The sequence below is a fragment of the Bos mutus genome, chromosome 18 (genome assembly GCF_027580195.1).
Source record: "Bos mutus isolate GX-2022 chromosome 18, NWIPB_WYAK_1.1, whole genome shotgun sequence".
Lineage (NCBI taxonomy): Eukaryota > Metazoa > Chordata > Mammalia > Artiodactyla > Bovidae > Bos > Bos mutus.
Window position 1 is genome coordinate 4,144,644 of NC_091634.1, and position 12,878 is coordinate 4,157,521.

Consider the following 12,878-nt stretch of genomic DNA (forward strand, 5'->3'; position numbering starts at 1 on the left):
CCTGCTTGGGGTCCTGCTGGGTTGGGGGCCCCAACACTGGAGAGTGTGTGTGTGCTCAGTTGCTTCAGTCGTGCTCAGCTCTCAGTGACCCCATGAACTGTAGCCCGCCAGGCTCCTCTGTCCATGAGATTCTCCAGGCAAGAACACTGGAGTGGGTTGCCATGCCCTCTGTAGTTTCACCTTCAGTTCAGTTGCTCAGTCGTGTCCGACTCTCTGAGACCCCATGAACCACAGCACGCCAGGCCTCCCTGTCCGTCACCAACTTCCAGAGTTTACCCAAACTCATGTCCATTGAGTCAGTGATGCCATCCAACCATCTCATCCTCAGTCATCTCCTTCTCCTCCTGTCCTCAATCTTTCCCAGCATCAGGGTCTTTTCAAATGAGTCAGCTCTTCGCATCAAGTGGCCAAAGATTTGGAGTTTCAGCTTCAACATCAGTCCCTCCAATGAACACCCAGGATTGATCTCCTTTAGGATGGACTGGTTGGATCTCCTTGCAGTCCAAGAAATCTCAAGAGTCTTCTCCAACACCACAGTTCAAAAGCATCAATTCTTCGGTGCTCAGTTTTCTTTATAGTCCAACTCTTACATCCATACATGACCACTGGAAAAACCATAGCCTTGACTAGACAGACCTTTGTTGGCAAAGTAATGTCTCTGCTTTTGAATATGCTGTCTAGGTTGGTCATAACTTTCCTTCCAAGGAGTAAGCGTCTTTTAATTTCATGGCTGCAATCACCATCTGCAGTGATTTCATCATGTGAAATGCCAGGCTAGATGAAGCACAAGCTGGACTCAAGACTTGCCAGGAAAAAATATCAATAACCTCAAATATGCAGATGACACCACTCTTATGGCAGAAAGCAAAGAGGAACTAAAGAGCCTCTTGATAAAAGTAAAAAGGAGAGTGAAAAAGTTGGCTTCAAATTCAACATTCAAAAAACTAAGATCATGGCATTCTGTCCCATCACTTCATGGCAAATAAATGGGGAAACAATGGAAACAGTGACAGACTTTATTTTCTTGGCCTTCAAAATCTTGGCAGATGGTGACTGCAGCCATGAAATTAAAAGACGCTTGCTCCTTGGAAGAGAGGCTATGACCAACCTAGATGGCATATTAAAAGCAAAGACATTACTTTGCCAACAAAGGTCTGTCTAGTCAAAGCTATGGTTTTTCCAGTAGTCATGTATAGATGTGAGAGCTGGGCCACAAAGAAAGCTCAGTGTTGAAGAACTGGTGCTTTTGAACTGTGGTGTTAAAGAAGACTCTTGAGAGTCCCTTGGACTGCAAGGAGATCCAACCAGTTCATCCTAAAGGAGATCAGTCCTGAATATTCATTAGAAGAACTGATGCTGAAGCTGAAGCTCCAATGCTTTGGCCACCTCATGCGAAGAACTGACTCACTGGGAAAGACTCTGATGCTGGGAAAAATTGAAGGCAGGAGGAGAAGGGGACGACAGAGGATGAGATGGTTGGATGGCATCACTGACTCAATGGACATGAGCTTGAGTAAACTCTGGGAGTTGGTGATGGACAGGGAGGCCTGGTGTGCTGCGGTTCATGGGGTCGCAAAGAGTTGGACACAACTGAGTGACTGAACTGAACAGCTGAGATCACTTAAAGTACTTATATGCATCATGACATACTCAGCTGGTCATAGGCACCTGTAAGAGCTTCACCATGAAAGCCCTGGTTGCTTCTTCAGGAGGACCACATTGCAGCAACATCATGGTCATGTTATATGAGGTTATGTTATGGCTCCATTTTACCACATTATGGTTATAGCTGCTGCATCAGCCAGGAGAGAGGCCGTGTCATGGCTGCCATGCCAGCCAGGAAAGAATAAATGTGTCTGCAGTTTCTATGACTCCTCGCATCTCCTTCCAGCTTCTTAGCTCATGCCTTGCCTACCCTGGGTTTAGTGAACAGTGTGAACAGTGAGACAACTGATGTCATGAATAGGATCAGCAAGACACCCTCCTCCAGGCGATCTTGCCAACCCAGGAAACAAACCCGAGGCTCTTGCTTCTCCTGCATTGCAGGCAGATTCTTTACCACTGAGCCACCAGGGAAGACCCACACACACACTGGAGTGTTCTCAGGTCATGTGCAGATAATGGGAAGCTGAGTGGTGTAAGAGGACTGGGAGGGAGCATGGTTTGAGTGGCATATCCCCAGATTTACAGTCCTTTATTCCTAATGTCTGTGATGATCAAAAGAATTCAAGTATGCATGAAAATAAACAATCTCTAATGAGAATACGAAAGTTTTATTTGAACCAAAATGAGTATTAAAGTCTGGGGGACAAACTCGGAAATAGCTCTGACTAACTGCTCCATTAAAGCATGGATTTCAGCACATTCTTATCCTCATCCAAACAAAGAACATACATCAATATAACAGGGCACATTCCTTCAAGGTTTCAAGAGACAGACTTAGTACATAGGGAGACTATAGGACCCTGGTGTCTGGGCAGGGAATCTTAGCTTTCAGGAGGCGTTAACATGAATGCCATAAGAAGGGAATTATCATCCTTGTCTTCAAAACAGATGCTCTCTGCTTCAGTGGTTAAAGAAGATGTGCTGTGAGGGACTGACAGGCTGTCTTAGTTCACACACAGTTCAGACTGAGCCATGTATAAGACAAATTGAATTCCCCATACCTCAATATGTGAACATTTTCTCTATCACAAGCAGATAAAAATCCTAGAACTATATGATCCAGCAATTCTACTCCTGAGGCTATATCCAAGAGAATTGAAGACACACTCTGGAAGAGATATTTTTACACTCCTGTTCATAGTGGCATTTTTCACAATAAATAAGGCATGAAAGCAACCCAAGTGTTCATTGATCAAAAAAAAAAAAAAAAAAAATGGAAAAGCCAATGTGGTATGTGTCCACAATAGAGTATTCTTCAGCATTAAAAAAGAAGAGGATTCTAATACATGCTACAACATGCATGAACCTAGTAAACATTCTACCAAGTAAAATAAACCTTCCAGGAAAGGACAAATATTGATTGATTCTACTGAAATGAAGTCCCTAGAGTGGTCAGAATCATAAAGACAGAAAGTAGAATGGTAATTACCAGGAACTGGGAAAGGAGAAAGGGGGGTTGTTGTTGAATGGGTAGAATTTCAGTTTTGCCAGAAGAAAAAGTCCTGGTTTGTTTGCACAAAAAGTGAATGTATTTAACTTGACTGAAAAGTGAAAGTCTCTCAGTCATGTCTGACTCTCAGCTATCCCATGGACTGTATAGTCCAGATTCTCCAGGCCAGAATACTGGAGTGGGTAGCTATTCCCTTCTCCAGGGAATCTTCCCAACCCAGGGATTGAACCCAGGTCTCCTGCATTGAAGGCATATTCTTTACCAGCTGAGCCATCAGGGAAGCCCTACGTGATTGATCCACACACTTAAAATGATTAAACTAGTCAATTTTATATTATGTGTCTTTTAACACACACACACACACACACATCACACATCACACATCATCATCATCATCACAAACTATCTTGGAACCACCCCCTGAGGATAACCACAGAAGAGTCAGGGCTGATAGCCACACAGCAGATGCTCCCCGCCCACCCAGCCCCATCTCCACCCCAACAACCCAGGGGTAAGGACTGTCTTCTGTGCTCAGGACTCCCTGCTTCGGTTCTTGGAGATGTCTCAGCTCCAGCCCTGCATGGCTTAACCTCAGGATCGCTGACTGACCCAGTGCTCCAGGCTCTGCCTCAAGGATCCAGTAAGTCTCAGATCACCCTCTTCTGTAGGAGACTGGGAGCTGAGTTCACATTCTCCCAAAGAGACCTCTGCAACCCCAGAGTGCAGGGGTCAGCCCAGTTCCAGCCTGAGGGTGGAGAGACCCATTTTCTCGATGAAAACAAGAGCTGGGACCTGTCTGTGTTTGTGTGAGAAGAGGTGGGATTTGGGAGGTTAGATCAAATCTGCAGGCTGTGACTCTTTTTTGACTGGTGCTCAAACAATAGTGAAGATTCCCCTTATACATGGTTTGTGATGTGAATACTGATGTTAGTCTCCTGTATACTGTTGACCCTCCATATCTGTGGGTTCCTCCTCTGTGGATACAGGGACGACATAAATGACTTGACAATCCTCAGGTTTTGGTGACTGTAGAGATGACTGTATGGTGATTTATACTAAGTTACCATGAGGTTTTCTACAACCCTCTGTGAAGCAACTCTGTGAAGTTGGCTCTATTATTTACCATGGCAGCAATTTAGGAAAACAGAAGTAAATACCACAGAGCATAAAATTTGCCATCTTAAAATATTTTAAGCATCCAGTTCAGTACTGTGGCACATTTTGCTGCAACATGTTTTCTTCTCCTAAATCCTCTTACACTTCCAGTAACTTTGAAACATATTAAAAGTCTTCCCTGAGTTTAACAATCCAAAGCTCAGACACAGAAGACTTGCTCAATGTGTCTTTTGACCAACTGCTCCTAATCACTCCATTGCTCTGTGAAATTGGACTCCCAGGCCCAGTGGCGGATGGATCTTCTTGATGGCTTTGTGTCTTATTGCCGAGGACCAGCCCCGGCTGATCCAGGGTATTCGAAGGGGAGACGGAGTCGGCGACCTATTCAAATGGTAATTAGAGATATAAAGAGTAATAGAATGAGGATAGCTCAGTAGGAAAATTCAGTGGAGAAAAGAGGCTGAGTAGCTTGGTTTACGAGAAAATCAATATAACCCGTGACACCAGGTTAGCTCTGACCACGGAGGCCGCAGGCGCCCTCTTGAATAGCGGAAGGTGCCCCGCCTTAGACACCTTCTCGAGTGGGTCTTAGAAGCCCAGGCAAATAAGTGGTCGCAGAGGATATCCACGCTCCAGATGGAGACTTCAGCCGGAAGTTAAAGGAAAGAATGACATGGGGAGACCAAGCATTGGTGAGCAAGGCCCGTAGCTTTATTTTTAACAGGGGCTTTTATACCCTAAGTTACACATAGAGGATAATAGGGGATGCAAAGTCAGCAGTCTTTGATTCTTATCAAAAACCAGGGTTTCTTTCCTGCAAATTTATCGTATACAAATGGTTTAGGTGATTTACATCATCTTCTGGCCAGAAGGCCTACTAACATTTTATGACTTTTGACAAGAACTTATCAACAAAGACTTATTTTCTCTGAGTAATTATTTTAAGGTTTGGCGCCATCTTCCAAAGATAAAATTGCATTCCTATAGGGCGGATGTGTAATGGGTTTACAACAAAGGAAAGAATTTATTACCTTAAGGGTCTAAAGTTACTAACACCAAGGCCACTACTTATTTTTTCTATATACCAACTATTAATTAATACATATTCAAGGATACAATTCAGGGGATGTGAAAACTTGGCAACAAGCATTGACTCATCAATGAAATCCTTTACTAGTTTATTCTGACAGTTTTTAACTCTCTGAGAGGCTCTAAGCTATTTGAATATCTTAAGCTTCCCGTGCCTCTGGAGGCTAGGAGACTGTAAACAATCGTATGCATAGCTGCAGGAGTCCGGGTAAACTTGTCAGGCGAGTTAGAGAGCCATCTGAGGGGTTTGGATTTAAACACTCCTAATTGCCCAGGAACTTTATTAATTGGAGCTGTAAGTTAACTCTTTGACAGAGAGAGCGAGATGGTGGTAGGGGACAGCCCCCAGTAAAGTCAGAGGTGAGAGCACAAAGCAATAAAGTAGGCAGACTCTGGTTTTGGGGGGGGAAATGCTCGAGAATATCCGGGCGGACTCCTGAGGCTCGATCCCGCCTTTGCGTATGCCGAGCCTCCTTCCTCATGACCTTTGTCACGAGTGGAATGCCTCACCGGCTCCCGGCATCTTATTTTCTCAGCAGATTGTAACCTGTCAGCTATGTCTAGGATGCTGCATCAGTATGTTCGCCAATTTAGTCAGAAGCTGGTCCACAGGCGGCCGCTGGAGGCCGGAGCAGAGTCTGAGAGTCCCGAAGCTCATCTGAACACCCTCAACCTGGTGGCCCTGGGTGTGGGAAGAACCCTGGGAGCTGGCGTGTACATCCTGGTTGCTGCAGTGGCCAAAGTGAGAGCTGGACCAGCGACTGTCATCTGCTTCCTGGTGGCCGGCCTGTCCTGTGTGTTGTCTGGGCTCTGCTATGCAGAGTTTGGGGCCCGGGTACCAGGCTCCAGTTCTGCATATCTCTACAGCTACATTACCATGGGACAACTCTGCGCCTTCATCACTGGCTGGAACCTCATCCTGTCCTTGGTCATCGGTGAGTGGATGGATTGGAGGACAGTGTGGGGCTTAAGATCAGGTTCTAGGAGGTGGGGTTTAGGTCTTCACTCTTTCATGAGAATTTGATTATCCACCTTGTAGGGGGAAGTGGATACTTGTGGCAGGAAAACTCCACAACTTCATTGTTCTCAGCTCTCCCCTGCTTTCCTTAACTGATGGACCAAGAGCCCCAAGGAAAGGGGACTCTAGGCAGTGGCCAAGAGGGAGGCATGACCCACGGGCTCATCCCCTCACCATACTGAAGTCTCTGCTCAACTGTTTCTTTCATGGAATTTTCCTTTACATCTGATTTAATATTTCAATCCACACCTTCCAGCCCTCCTGGTTCCAACTTCCTATTATGTTTTCTTACATAACATTAATCTCCTCCTAGCATATTAAATAGTTGATTTATTTTGTGAATCATCTGGGTCTTCCCATGCCAACTCATGAAAAGAAACTCTTTGAGGTCACGGTATTTTGTTTGAGTTCCTCCAAAACAAAATATAGCCCATGGCCCATACTAGGAATTGGTTTATGTTTGTCAGTGAATGTTCCTTCTTCTGCCACTGCAGGCACCGCCTGTATAGCCCGGGGCTGGAGCTCCGCCTTGGACAGCCTGACTGGGAACCACATCTCTCAGGGGTTACAGGGAACTCTCTCTCTGCATGTGCCTTACTTCCTGCCCACCTATGCAGACTTTGTCGCCCTGGGCCTGGTGTTGCTGCTCACAGGTGAGAGGGGATGATGGGATGGGAAGAGTGGGGTGCAGAGCAGAAGCTGAGGTGAGAAAGGCTTGGGGTGGCAAAATGATGGAGAATGAGGACTGGAAAATAGGGTCTGTGATATGGAAGGCAAGACATTCCCATTGTTGGTACCTCTGACAGTTGGGGCTTGATCATTCATAGGTGTGGGGGTGTGCAATTTGGGTTTTTTAGAAAAACTCATCATTCATTGGATGTTGAGTAGCAACTCTGAACTTTACTCACTAGATACCAGTGACACACACCTCCTAAACTGTGAAAATCATGATGTCCCCAGACATTGTCAAATGTCACTTGGCATACAAAGTCAACCCCAGCTGAAAATCATTTATTGAGATCTTATTGAGAGTGGAACTATAAAGAAGGCTAAGTGCTGAAGAATTGATGCTTTTGAACTGTGGTGTTGGAGAAGACACTTGAGAGTCCCTTGGACTGCAAGGAGATCTAACCAGTCCATCCTAAAGGAGATAAGTCCTGGGTGTTCACTGGAGGACTGATGTTGAAGCTGAAACTCCAATACTTTGGCCACCTGATGTGAAGAGCTGACTCATTTGAAAAGACCCTGATGCTGGGAAAGATTGAAGGTGGGAGGAGAAGGGGACGACAGAGGATGAGATGGTTGGATAGCATCACCGACTCAATGGACATGAGTTTGGGTAAACTCTGGGAGTTGGTGATGGACAGGGAGGCCTGGCATGCTGCGGTTCATGGGGTCGCAAAGAGTTGGACACGACTGAGTGACTGAACTGAACTGATTGAGACCTTACAAAGATGTATTTTTAATTGAGAAGACAATAACATAGCATAAATTAAACAAACTATTTTCCCCAGCTTTATTTAGCTATAAATGCAACACTGTACAAATTTAAGCTGATGTTTGGTAGATTTGGATTTAACATGACAATTTGGTAGAGGTATATGTTGTGAGATGATTGTCACAGTAAGAAATTAATGACCTTAAAATGTACAGGTCAGTGGGACTTAGTACACTCACAATGTTAGGTAACAGTCACCTTCACCTGGTTCCAAATATGTTTGTCACCCGGAAAGGAAACACCGTACCCACTGAGCAGTCACTGTCCATTCGCCCACCACCACCACTAACTCCATAACCCCTGACAACCACTAGTCTGCTTTCTGTGACTATGGATTTAGCTGTTTTGGATGTCTCGTATTCCATCTTTCCCACAGGAGTACTGGTCCTGGGAGCTCGTGAGTCGACCCTGGTTAACAAAGTGTTCACAGTCATCAACATTTTGGTTCTCAGCTTTATCATCCTCTCTGGCTTCATTAAAGGAGACCTGCACAATTGGGAGCTCACAGAACAGGACTACAAACTGAACGCATCTGGATCCACTGACATTTATAGTTTGGAACGGTGCTCTTGGCCATAGCAATGCTTGGGGGAGGTGGTGCAGAGCCAGAAATATGAAGACTAAAAGACCAGGGCTTCCCTGGCGGCTCAGTGGTAAAGAATCTGCCTGCCAAGGCCAGAGACCTGAGTTCAATCCCTGGGTTGGGAAGATCCCCTAGAGAAGGAAATGGCAACCCACTCTGGCATTCTGGCCTGGGATATCCTATGGACAGAGGAGCTTAGAGAGCTACAGTCCAGGACGGTGAAAAAGAGTAGGACATGACTTAGTGACAAAACAACAGCAACAAAGAGACCTGGGCTGATGGATCCAAGTGATGAGGGTCCAGGATTCGTGGTATTAAGGGAGGAGTCCAGTAGAGATGGCTCAACACATCTCACCCATGTCCTTCCTCATTCCTTCTCTCATCATAGCTTGGACCCTCTGGGTTCTGGAGGGTTCATGCCCTTTGGCTTTGAAGGAATTCTCCATGGGGCAGCAACATGTTTCTACGCATTTCTTGGTTTTGATTCCATTGCCATGAGAGGTAACGTGGTCACGGTGTGTCCCATCAGAGGGTTGGGCACAGTTTGGGCTTCTCTTGGGTGTAGGGGTTGGTAGTAGGTTAGCCTGTTCTTGAAGATTCAAGAGGGAATTTGATTTTGTGCTTTCATCCCAGTATGTTTTCCTGACTCAGCATTTCCGCCCTTCCTGCAGGGGAAGAAGCCCTAAATCCTCAGCATTCCATCCCCTTCAGCATCATGATTTCTCTCTTCATCTGCTTTTTGGCATATTTTGGAGTCTCAGCGGCACTCACCCTCATGGTACCCTACTACCAGATTCAGCCCAAGAGTCCTTTGCCGCAGGCTTTTCTCCATGTAGGGTGGGGCCCTGCCAGATATGTGGTGGCTGTTGGCACCCTCTGTGCTCTTACATCCAGGTCAGTGTTGTGGTTTTCTACCCATCTACTGTCAGATGCTCAGGTATCCCAGCCCTTGGGATTGAGAGACAAGAGAGAAAGACATCTTACCCCATGTAGACCAGGGAGAGGATGCCCTGGCCTCTCCTGCTTCTCCATGTCCTCTCACACGTCCCCATTTCCTCTCCCAGCCTCCTGGGTACCATGTTCACCATGCCTTGGTTGATCTACGCAATGGCAAAGGATGGGCTCCTTTTCCAGGGACTTGCCTGGATCTATGATCGCACAGGCACCCCCGTCATGGCCATCATGGCTTCTGGAAACATTGCAGGTGAATAAAAAGAATCTACTCCTTCTCTGAATCAACTTCCCAAACTTGCAGCAGTTACTCACTCTCTCCCTTCCCCACCTTGTCTATGCCGTCACTCCAGGGGTCATGGCATTACTCTTCGAGTTCATGGATCTTGTGGATCTTGTATCTGTTGGGACCCTGCTTGCTTATTCCCTGGTGATTTTTTCTGTGCTTGTCCTCAGGTGAGACCCCACTACACCTTGACTGGGGGCTTTGGGCTCTTGGAGATTGATGGGGAGGTGATTATCTTCTGCCTTCCTGCTGCTTTTTAAATGTCCTGGTCCACTTAGCTGGGAATAGATAGATTAGATTGTCCAATGTTGGATGAGTAGGAGCTGCTGTTATTATTGCTGTAATACCTCTAATTCAGATACCAGCCATATCAGATCTTAAGCAAGAAGGAGAAAACAGAAGACAAAATTGAGATGAAGTCTGAAATTGAAGGAAGTCCTTTGGGCTCTGGACCTGAAGCAGGAACCTCAAACATTCTAAAGAGTCTGTGGTTCCCTCCCAGCACCATCCCCACCCGGAAATCTGGGCAGATTGTCTATGGATGTGCCTCCCTGATCGGTGAGCAGTGGGATTTTTTTTGATGGCATTCTCATATTGGCAGGGTAGGGTGGAAATGTATCTTTTTCATTGATGAGGACACTTATCATGGCCCTTCCTGCTGTGGGCAGCCGGGGGAGGGGTGTGACCCCAGGTCCTGACATCTTTGTCTTCTGAGTCCAGCCTGTTCTCCTCCTCCTTGACCCTTGCAGTTCTCCTGCTGACCATCCTGAGCCTGCTCCTGGCCCAGTGGTCCAGCCAGGTGTTCTCTGGAGACCCCGGGCTCACAACAGTGGCTGTGCTGCTGCTGCTGCTGCTCATCACTGGGGTCACGGTCATCATCTGGAGGCAGCCCCAGGACCCCACTTATCTTTATTTTAAGGTAGGTGATCTTATGTGCCCAAAATGTCCACCTTTAGTTTATGAAGTCTGCATGCTTTGAGGTCTAAACATCCTTTGCTGGACCAGGGAAGAAGGGGAGTTACTGAAACCACTGGACTCTTCCCTGATCCACACTCAGTGCTTTACAAATCCAATCTAAGAGGCACTGAACACATCCCCAGTAATAATGGAATCTCCCATCCACATGGAGTAGTGTCTCCCTTTCAGATGTCTGGGGTGTGTTCAGGGATGAACTGACTCTGCCCCACAGGTCCCTGCTCTGCCTGTCCTCCCACTGGTCAGCATCTTCGTGAACATTTACCTGATGATGCAGACGACCTCTGGGACCTGGGCCTTATTTGGCATCTGGGCAGCAATTGGTAAGAGGCTTCCTTGGAAAATAGGACCCCTTGAGTGACTGAACCTAATCCTTTTCCTACCACCTCTCCCTAAACTGTCAGATGCTATGACAGGAGGCCTATTGGGCACTTATACGGGGGGAGAGCACCTAAATTCCCTTCCTATCATCTCATTTCCCTACTAGGATCTGTCATATACTTTGGATATGGGATCCGACACAGCCTGGAGGAGAACAATGAGCAACAGCCACCAGCCTCCACCTCCCAGACTCTTGACAAAAACATCCTTGGTGCTGGGTCATCTTAACCGCAGGAAGTAGATGCTGTATGGAATCCCTCCATGCACTGAAGGATCTGCTGGTTCAAGGACACTCTGAGCCTCTACGGAGTATGAGTGTGGGATGCATTTACAGCCATGAATTTTTTGCCAACAGACAAAGCGACTTTAAATACTGCACATTTTTTGGCTGCAGAGCATAGCTTGTGGGCGCTTAGTTCCCCGACCAGAGAATGAACCCCAGGGCCACAGGACTGATATCACCAAGTCCTAACCACTGGACCTCTAGGGAATTCCTAAAGTCTTACAATTTTTATGTAAGTTTTTTAAAATATCATATGTATACAGAAAAATGCATGCTTCATAAGTGTGCAGCAAGATACATTTTCACCAGGAAATTATCACAATGTAATCAGCAACCAGAGGAAGAAATAAAAATACTAACCTGCACATAGGAAACAACTACTCAGCCGTTAAAAAAAGACCTAAAGTCTCCACCACAGCGTAGGCCACTCCATTACATCTTGTGTGGTTGGCTTTAAAAAAAAATTTTTAAGTATTTTACATCAACTATTTCAATTTTTTATATGTTAATCTAACAGTCCACCACTTCATCTAAGCTCCATTATGAAGGTGTGTGCCCAGTGTTTCAGCATGTGGGTCACTTGATGCAGGTCAGAATCTAGTCAGCCCTTCAGCAGTACCCCCATCCCTGCTTCACCCTCCACTTCCTGTTCCAGGTTTTCTTTCATGAGGAGCAGAGCTCCTGACCTCCTAGATCAAGTGTCATTTCTCTGCCTATGTCCTCAGCTCTCCCAGCAAATGGAGCTCCTTGAAGAAGGGGACCAAGTCATATCCCTTTTATCCTCTTTGTGCAAGGCTGGATGCAGGCATGATGCTTGTTAAATGCTTTCGTTGCTTGAATTCACATCGGAGATGGTAAGCTTCCCTTCCCCTTGTTGGGGTCCAGCTGGGGTTGGGGTCCCCCCACACTGGAGTGTCTCAGATCATGTGAAGACTGTGGGGAGTCAAGTAGTATAAAAGAGACTAGGTGAGATCAGGGTTTAAGTGGGTTCCCCAGATTTATAGCCCTATTTTCCCAGAGTCCTTGATGATCATATGAATTCAAGTGTTTGTGAAAACAATCAATATAACGGGAATAAGCAAGAGTTTTATTTGAGCCAAAATGAGGACTATAGTCTGGGAGACAGACTCTCAGATAGCTCTGGGGAATTGTTCCACTGAAGCACAGTTTCCAGCATCATCTTATACTTCATCCAAACAAAGAACACACATCAACCTGACAGGGTGTATTCCATCAAGATTTCCAAAGAGACAGACTGAGTACATAGACAGTGAGGCAACGAACTGTATGCTGATGGCTGGGAAGGGAACCTTATCTTCCAGGGAGTGTTAACGTGGACGCCATGAGAAGGGAGTTATTCATTCTTATCTTCAAAACAGATGTTCTTTACCTCAGTGGTTAAAGAAGATGAGCTGTGAGGGTCTGATAGGCTGTTTTAATTCACACAAAGTTCCAGCTGAACCCTGCATAAGTCAAATTGACTTCCTCGTATTTCAATATGTCAACATTTTCTCCATCACAAGCAGGTAAAAATCTTAGATCCACATGACCCAGCAATTCTACCTTGGAGGGTGTACTCAGAA

The 12,878-nt window shown here is 46.0% G+C and overlaps 1 protein-coding gene across 1 annotated transcript; it reads left to right on the forward strand.

Moving 5' to 3' along the window:
* Positions 1-5,885: 5,885 nt before the first annotated feature.
* Positions 5,886-11,240, forward strand: LOC102267254 (cationic amino acid transporter 3-like). The gene is made up of 11 exons (XM_005886916.2): positions 5,886-6,255; positions 6,833-6,991; positions 8,213-8,399; positions 8,808-8,920; positions 9,091-9,313; positions 9,484-9,623; positions 9,724-9,826; positions 10,015-10,214; positions 10,406-10,575; positions 10,846-10,954; positions 11,119-11,240. The coding sequence occupies exons 1-11, from the start codon at positions 5,886-5,888 to the stop codon at positions 11,238-11,240; spliced, it is 1,896 nt and encodes a 631-aa protein (XP_005886978.2).
* Positions 11,241-12,878: the final 1,638 nt, after the last annotated feature.

Excerpts from the sequence above, each read along its gene's own strand:
- LOC102267254 (XM_005886916.2), top strand. The coding sequence starts at position 5,886 with ATGCTGCATCAGTATGTTCGCCAATTTAGTCAGAAGCTGGTCCACAGG. Across the intron at positions 6,992-8,212 it reads CCTGGTGTTGCTGCTCACAG|GAGTACTGGTCCTGGGAGCT; the intron begins GTGAGAGGGGAT and ends TCTTTCCCACAG. Across the intron at positions 9,314-9,483 it reads CTCTGTGCTCTTACATCCAG|CCTCCTGGGTACCATGTTCA; the intron begins GTCAGTGTTGTG and ends TTCCTCTCCCAG.